This window comes from Octopus bimaculoides, chromosome 18 (genome assembly GCF_001194135.2).
Source record: "Octopus bimaculoides isolate UCB-OBI-ISO-001 chromosome 18, ASM119413v2, whole genome shotgun sequence".
NCBI classification, from domain to species: Eukaryota; Metazoa; Mollusca; class Cephalopoda; order Octopoda; family Octopodidae; genus Octopus; species Octopus bimaculoides.
The window spans coordinates 50,233,880-50,241,787 of record NC_068998.1 but is presented as its reverse complement, the minus strand read 5'-3'; the positions used below and the strand labels follow the sequence as shown (position 1 = coordinate 50,241,787).

Sequence of the window (7,908 nt, the reverse complement as noted above, 5' to 3'; positions counted from 1 at the left end):
ATGTATGTATTTACAACGAGTTTCTTTCAATTTTCGACCACCAAATCCATTCAAAATTCTATAGCTATATCATACTGATTTAGGTGTGCAACCACCTATCTTTATATTATTGTAATTGTAAACTATTTGTATTGCCTTCGATAATAATATGAATATTAATATCTATATAAATATTCGCGTCTGAATAATTTTGCTGTTGATTTGACACTGAGGCTGTCTACACTTTGGGGCAAAGCAATTAAGCATATTTCAACGTGGTGGAGTGGGAAAATATTTGAAAATGTTCGAATGTGCTAAATAAAGTAAGATCTTTATATCAAATCATTAACCTGTCCATATATAGCAATGTTCCATTAAACATATAGCTTTATGCCATATAAATATGTAAGAAACTCTTTTCCCTTCACAGACCCGTGTATTGTTGAATCTGTTTTTTCACCATAAATATTTTTGGTGGTCCAGATGAACTTTTAACTCTTATTTCTAGCGGGTAGACACTTAAATGTGTCACTGATTAATGTAATTTCAATACTATAGTTATATAATGCTAATTTAGGTCTGTAGCGACCTATATTAATATTGTTGTTATTATGAAGTATATATTTATACATACACACACAAACACACACACACACACACACAAACACGCACACACACATATATGTATGTATGTATGTATGTACGTATATAGTCATGAGTTCGATTTCCAAAGGCGCGTGCTGTCCTTGCGTAGGATGCTTTGTTGTCATTGTGTTGGCACTCCGTCGCTTACGACGTCGAGGGTTCCAGTTGATCCGATCAACGAAGCAGCCTGCTCGTGAAATTAACGTGCAAGTGGCTGAGCACTCCACAGACACGTGTACCCTTAACGTAATTCTCGGGGATATTCAGCGTGACACAGTGTGACAAGGCTGACCCTTAGAATTACAGGCACAACAGAAGCAGGAAGTAAGAGTGAGAGAAAGTTGTGGTGGAAGAGTACAGCGGGGTTCGATACCATCCCCTGCCGGAGCCTCGTGGAGCTTTAGGTGTTTTCGCTCAATAAACACTCACAACGCCCGGTCTGGGAATCGAAACCGCGATCTTATGACCGCGAGTCCGCTGCCCTAACCACTGGGCCATTGCGCCTCCACAAGAATGCTTTGTATTGACTTCAGAAATACAAAACAATTTTAATATCTATATAAATATTGAAATTTCATTAAGCAATAACTACTTGTTCATAACAGACCATCCCCAGATACATTCTTTTTTCTGTTTATTTTTCAGTCTTCTTCCCTCATTCTTTCCTGTCTTCCTTTCTCCCGTTCACTTCTCTTCTCCCTTCCTTCTTCTTCTGTTTTTTCTCTCCTGCTCCATGTGTAGAAAAAAAAATCCTCAGAAACTTTCTATATATTTTATTTTGAAAATTCCTCTTGTATTTATGAAATCGCTAACTGTAAAATCTGTGTGTGAGAGTATATAAGTCCCTGAATCCATATGTATATGTATATATAAATATCTGTACATGGGTAGGTGTTTATGTACATATACGTATTTAAATACAGATGAAGCAGTACGCACATATACACTGAGTATTTACACACCAATAAATACAGGTACTTCCAATATTGAGAATAATATTAATTACTATATTGTGTAACAAAGTATATACAATTCTTCTGAATTAGGTAGATTGTTTTCTAATACAGTGAGTGGTGTTTCGATGTATGCAGTAACATAATAAAATAATTAAATAGATTTTGAACGTTCGAGGCTTTATTAGAAGTAAGTTAAAAATATATATATATTTAATTGTTTTAACACATTCTTTCGTGAATGACATATTTCAAGAAAGCATAACTGGCGCATCGTCCAAATTTTCAGAATCAACGATAATATTATCGTGGTAGCATTCAATTTACTTAGTTATGCATTAATAATGTTCCCACAAATGCAGTAACGGCTGCTGCTGTGAACAACATCTGTAAAGAGAATAGAAAAACAAATATGGGACATGTTCATAAATGCCAAAAGAAAATATATATATGAAATTCATTTGCGACGAACTTTTCTCCAGAAATCAATGACGAATAGGAATTTCAACATCGGGAGTTTTTGAATGGCGAATGTGTATGTTCATATTGTGATAATTCCATGAAAATGACACGTTTTGTTGCATATATTTTTCATAATTTGACGAAAAACAATGATTTTAATGTACGTAAACAACATTGATATTATGTTTCCTGTAGGACTGATATGATAATAGATTTATCATCAGTTACTTTTACTGCTACAAGTAATGGCTATTTCTTATATAGGCAGAAGCCCTGAAATTTTGGGTTGATCACATCGACACCAGCACCACTTGACTTGTATTTAATGTATCAAATCCTAGAATATGAAAGGCAAAGTCGTCTTCCGCGGAATTTCAAACCAGAACGTGCTAACGATAGAGCCAGCTCATTACTACCAGTATTAATTGATTTATCGATATTGTCATATTGCTCTCGGAATATTATTAACTCGTTTATCAAATATTTCAAAAATATAATAAATCTATATGACACTGATATTCTCTTTACAATGTAATATAGCAAAGCGGTTACCTTACAATATGTTTTTTTATGCTAGTGTAAATTAAAGTAGTATGTTCATATTGCAGTTCAAATGAGTATTCAGTAGATGCGATGACATCACGTACCTTATTTTGGGAACTGGAACCATTTCTGAGCCTTTCCTAAAATGAAAGAGGAAATATCCTTAAAGTATAAATCCGAAAACTAAAATTCTATTTAATATGTGTTAAAAAATATAACTTTTTGAGTTTGACCTGGATTTCGTCAAATAATATCAAAACATTGCTAGTAACATCCACCCTCTGATGAAGGATAATGTAATTCAAAGGTGCAAATTCGTTGTCTCATGAGTTCACAATGTAATGTTTAATATATTGATAAATGACTCAATATAAATCAATGGTAAAAAAAGCATAATGTCAATTGTCAGAGGTAACATTAATGATAAAGATAATATCGATTACAATAATATTCATTCCTGCTATAGGCACAGAGCCTTTAATATTGTGAGCAGAGACTGCACTTTTTGCCGATCCCGAAAAGATGAGAGGCAGAGTCGCCATCGGTAGTATTTGGACTTAGTTCATAAAAAAGTACAAGATGACCCTAACTGTTTGGTACGGAGTGTTAATAATTCTGCCCGCCATTGCCTTAAGGTTTTTTTGTGTGAAATGTTTGTATAAATTCAGCAATTTCAAGGGAGGTGAAATTGAAACCCACACAGAAATCTTACTTCTTCTATTGATCCCCCCCACCCGATTTATGAAAGGCAATGTGTTCATCGACATACAGTTCTTGTCTAACCCCGTTGTGAATAGAGATGCTGCAGGATTAGACACCGAGGGACAAGGTATCGACACTAATAGATAGAATGAAGAGCTAGAAAAAAAATACATATTGATATGGGAAAGCATGGATGAACTATACGAACGCTTATAACATACCACAGTCCACTTTCTGGATTGTATAAAGACTTTATTTGATACAGATACCTACTGAGAGTATTAATTTTTTTCAGAAGATCGATGAGAACATGTAACACAGATGTAACATTATCTGGAGAGTTTGTAGTGAAGTTTAGTATCTGGACAGTGACAGTTGAGGGGAATAATCTGTTCGTGATAAGTGTGATCTCACCCACATAGATATCAGAGAATGTGGCATCATGACTCAGTTTCAAATGTAATGAAAACGTTGATTTAACTGCATGATTTTCTGCAAGACTGAACGTGAAATAAATTCCTGTATTTAGACATCGAATATACTTCGTTCAGATCTGAGGATGAACTTGATGATTAATAAGTGTGATATACTTTTCATTTACTTTAGGCGAGAATACTTAAGGATGACCAAGTTATTTATAGTTGGTAGACTTAATGGAAAGAATAGGACAAGAACAATGAATAGATGGGTTGTCTTTTTAATTCAATATAGCACAGAGAAATTAGAGAGACAAACTAGGAAAGTGATGACCTTGAACAAGAAACTGGACACTAAAAGCGATGCCAACAGCTTGTCGAATTTTTGCTGAAGGCCAGGGATATCGATGAAGGGAGTTAGTCGATTATATCGACGCTAGGTTTTAGCTGGGACTTATTTTATAGACCCGCAAATAATTAAGGTATTAGTGAAATAAATAGCCCTTTCTGCTAAAGGCACAAGGACTCAAACCTCGGGATAGGAACTAGTTGATTACATCGACCCAATTTTTTTTCCCGGAAAAGGTGAAATCGAAAGTTGACCTCGGTGGTATTTGAACTCAGAGAGACTAAACACCGCTTAACATTTTGTCCAGCGCATAAATGACTCTGCCAACTCGCTACCTTGTTGCTACAGTTAATAACTGATATATTTATGTTGTCATATTGCATTAGGAATGTTATTAAGTCGTTTATCAAATATTTAACAAATTTGACAAATCAATTTAACACTGTTATTCAGTTTACTATATAACAAAGTAAAGTAGTTATGTTAAAATATCTATGCTGGTGTAAATTAAAATATTATATTTGCACTGCAGTTGAAATGATTTTTCAGTCGATGCGATGACATCACGTACCTTAAGTCTTCTCTCTTGCTCGATTAGTATCTTTCGCTAAAATGAAAGAGGTAAGATATTTATAATATAAATTCTAAAAACAAAAATCGTATATATTATAGTTTCTTAAATATAACTTTATGAGTTTATGGATTTCGCCATATAATATTATAACATTGCTAATAATATACACTTTCTGACTAATGAATAATATAATTCAAGTGAGTAAATTCGGTTTCTCATGAAATCATACAGTGCTACGTAGTATATGAATGAATGTATGAATATACACTCAATAGTTAAAAAAGGATAATATTAATTAGCAGAAGTAACATTAATGATACATATATTACGAATGAAAATAATACTTTCTGCTAAAGGTAGAAAGTCTGACATATTGTGGGGAGGGACAAGAGGATTACAAAAAAGTGAGCAAATGTGGTCCCAGAACAAGACGGAGTTCAAGGCTGCTGGATCAAAAGATTTGTTGAATGTCGTGCCCGAATAGATGCATAACCCAACTCCTTGTTAAATGCCAACCAGGTTATGCTAGATTTTTTTTTTGACAATGGTTGGGACAATGCTGTGCTTGAAAACATCGAAAAAGACAATAGGGTAGGCAATTGCATGCCGATATTCGGCTTGCCACTTCATGTGGAAAATACTGACACGAACTCTTCTCATTCATACTTGCATGTTGAATGCCAGAGCCCTCATTTATTCCAAGATGACTGTAAGTTTCTTCCTACTCGAGTACGTTCATGACTCCAACACTGCTGCTGAATGCGATGTGTTCAGTTTCCCTTTCTGGAAAGTTGGCTACCACATTTTCAATAACAAATTCCATCCCAATATCATCACTGAATGCTTTCACATACGTAATACTCCTTCAAGCTCATTAGTAGGGTGGTACTATTATTTTTATTATTATTTTTTTATTATTATTGTTGTTGTTGTTGTAGTTATTATTATTATTATTATTATTATTATTATTATTATTATTATTATTATTATTATTGTTGTTGGTATTATTATACACTCAACAGATTAGACTGTTGGAAAAGAAAATTATCCTAGCTGTCCGTAATTGCCTTGTCTTCTGCAGCTGTACTAAACTCGGTTTTCCACCTATTTCTCCTATTATTATTATTATTATTATTATTATTATTATTATTATTATTATTATTATTATTATTATTATTATTATTACTATTATTATTATTATTATTGAGTAAGAGAGCAGTGCATGCCATCAAAGTGACACTGGGGTAAAATATACGAAGCCCAATATACCCATCATGACTACCCGTCTGATAAGGGTACACCAGGCACATGCATCACAACCATATGTATGCGACATGGTGATCTCATATCAAGATAAACAGCGCATGACCTTGCAGGTGGGGCCCAGTTAGAATTTTCTTCAGGTCGAGTAACCCATCCCGCTCAAAAGGTCCCTGAATAAGGTTTGTTTAACGATGTTGAGCAAAACACCCATGTTTCCAAAGTTGAATTATTCAAACCCCAAATAATTCCTCTCAACACATGGCTATGATGCTCCCCCACAACTTATGCTCATGATCAGAGATGCACATATCATCAGCCACTAAGGGACATGCTCAACTGGTTAAGGTCAAACAACTGACAAGCAAATCTGTGGTATTAAGCAGAATATTTGCTGTAGCCCATCTTTTATACCAAGACAAAACAATGTACATGATAACACTTCCAATCAGTTAAGATCAGAAGCCATGAGAGCCACTGCCTGGTACTGCATCCGGGCATAATTACTGCATCCGGGCATTTATTATTATTATTATTATTATTATTATTATTATTATTATTATTATTATTATTATTATTATTATTTGCATTTCATTCCATGTTCCGACCGAGTATCATCCAAAGACCTAAGGTTTATGTTAGATGGAAAAAAGTGTCCTGAGAATGCTGGTGGTTGAATGTCAACTATGGCATTAAACATGTTTGTTTAAGCTCAGTGAAAATAGATTTCAAATTCAAAGGACGCAGATGTTAAAATATCATTAGGTTATTTTATAAAATCTATCAAGTATGCCACAAGGATGATCATTGTTTGTTAATGAATTATACTTTTCAGATCCTTCATTCGCTAGAATAATAATGCGTTTAGAATATATAACATACACATCATTAGTTTGACCAACTCTTTCTTTCGATGTTTGGTACTTATTGGCAAATAAATATAATAGTAATATTGAAAAAAGTTGCAATATGAAAGCCCATGTTGTTCAACATCTCCGATGCTTCCACCATCAAAGTGTGGCATTTCTTTTGTCAAAGGCCAGTCTGAATCGAAAGAAAAATCAACAAAAGGTAGAAATATGATATATTCTGTATTGATTAGCTTTATGTCGTACTCGTCTCCCAACAAAAGTAAAATAGTAGACAACTTACGGCACATGAATGGAAAAATCTATAATAGTCATGACAGTAGTCGACACCTAAAAAAACGCATTTAAGGAATTCATCGTACTTCCTGTAAACCAGAAAAATCGTCATTAAATTAAATCGAATTAGAAAAAAATAACGACAACCAAATACATATATTATTGAAACTGTTCACTATAACGTTGTCAGAGAAAGGACGAAGTTACGAACGTACCGATAATACACACAATAAATGTTTATCAATCTTTATCAATCTTTAAACAATCTATTTTGTGTGTTTCTGAAAGTTTAACATGCATCATCGAAGTGGATGCGTTTAACTTCCAAAACAGGGTCACTAAATCGTCTAGAAAATTTAGAGTATATTTCTAACTATTTTGGCAAATAATGATTTTTGCCTTAAATTGTAGTTATATAATTTTCCCTTTAAAAGGTATTGTTCATATGGTGTCCACTGAGAAAACATTTTAATAAAATTCTATCGTTATATTAGAAGTATATATATACTATATATGATATACCAACCACATGGTTCCGGCTTCAGTCCCACTGCGCAGCACCTTGAGCAAGTGTCTTGGGCCGACCAAAGCATTGCGAGAGGATTTGGTAGACAGAAACTGAAAGAAGCCCGTCGTATATATATATATATATATATATATATATATATATATATTAAATATATACTTTTATAAAACAAATTTTACAAAATATATAGTATCTGTTAACAGTCTTAGCAAAAAGCTCAGAGTTGAGTTTTTGTATATATATATGTATACATGTCTCTTAAAGGATAGAGCTCAAAATCAATGCATTGAAGATACTTTATTGCAGCAACAATTATAATAACAGAAACAACCACAATAAGCCAAACCTATGCAC

The 7,908-nt window shown here is 33.5% G+C and overlaps 1 protein-coding gene across 1 annotated transcript in view; it reads right to left on the bottom strand.

The window, feature by feature from the left end:
* Positions 1-1,740: 1,740 nt before the first annotated feature.
* Positions 1,741-7,908, bottom strand: part of LOC128249830 (uncharacterized) — a 10,129-nt gene continuing 3,961 nt past the window's right edge. The window contains exons 3-6 of the mRNA XM_052974372.1: positions 7,036-7,117; positions 4,621-4,656; positions 2,687-2,722; positions 1,741-1,964 (exon numbers count right to left, since the gene is read on the bottom strand). Coding sequence (XP_052830332.1) covers positions 1,905-1,964; positions 2,687-2,722; positions 4,621-4,656; positions 7,036-7,117 — 214 coding nt within the window. The 3' untranslated portion in view covers positions 1,741-1,904. The remainder of the gene's footprint in view (positions 1,965-2,686; positions 2,723-4,620; positions 4,657-7,035; positions 7,118-7,908) is intronic.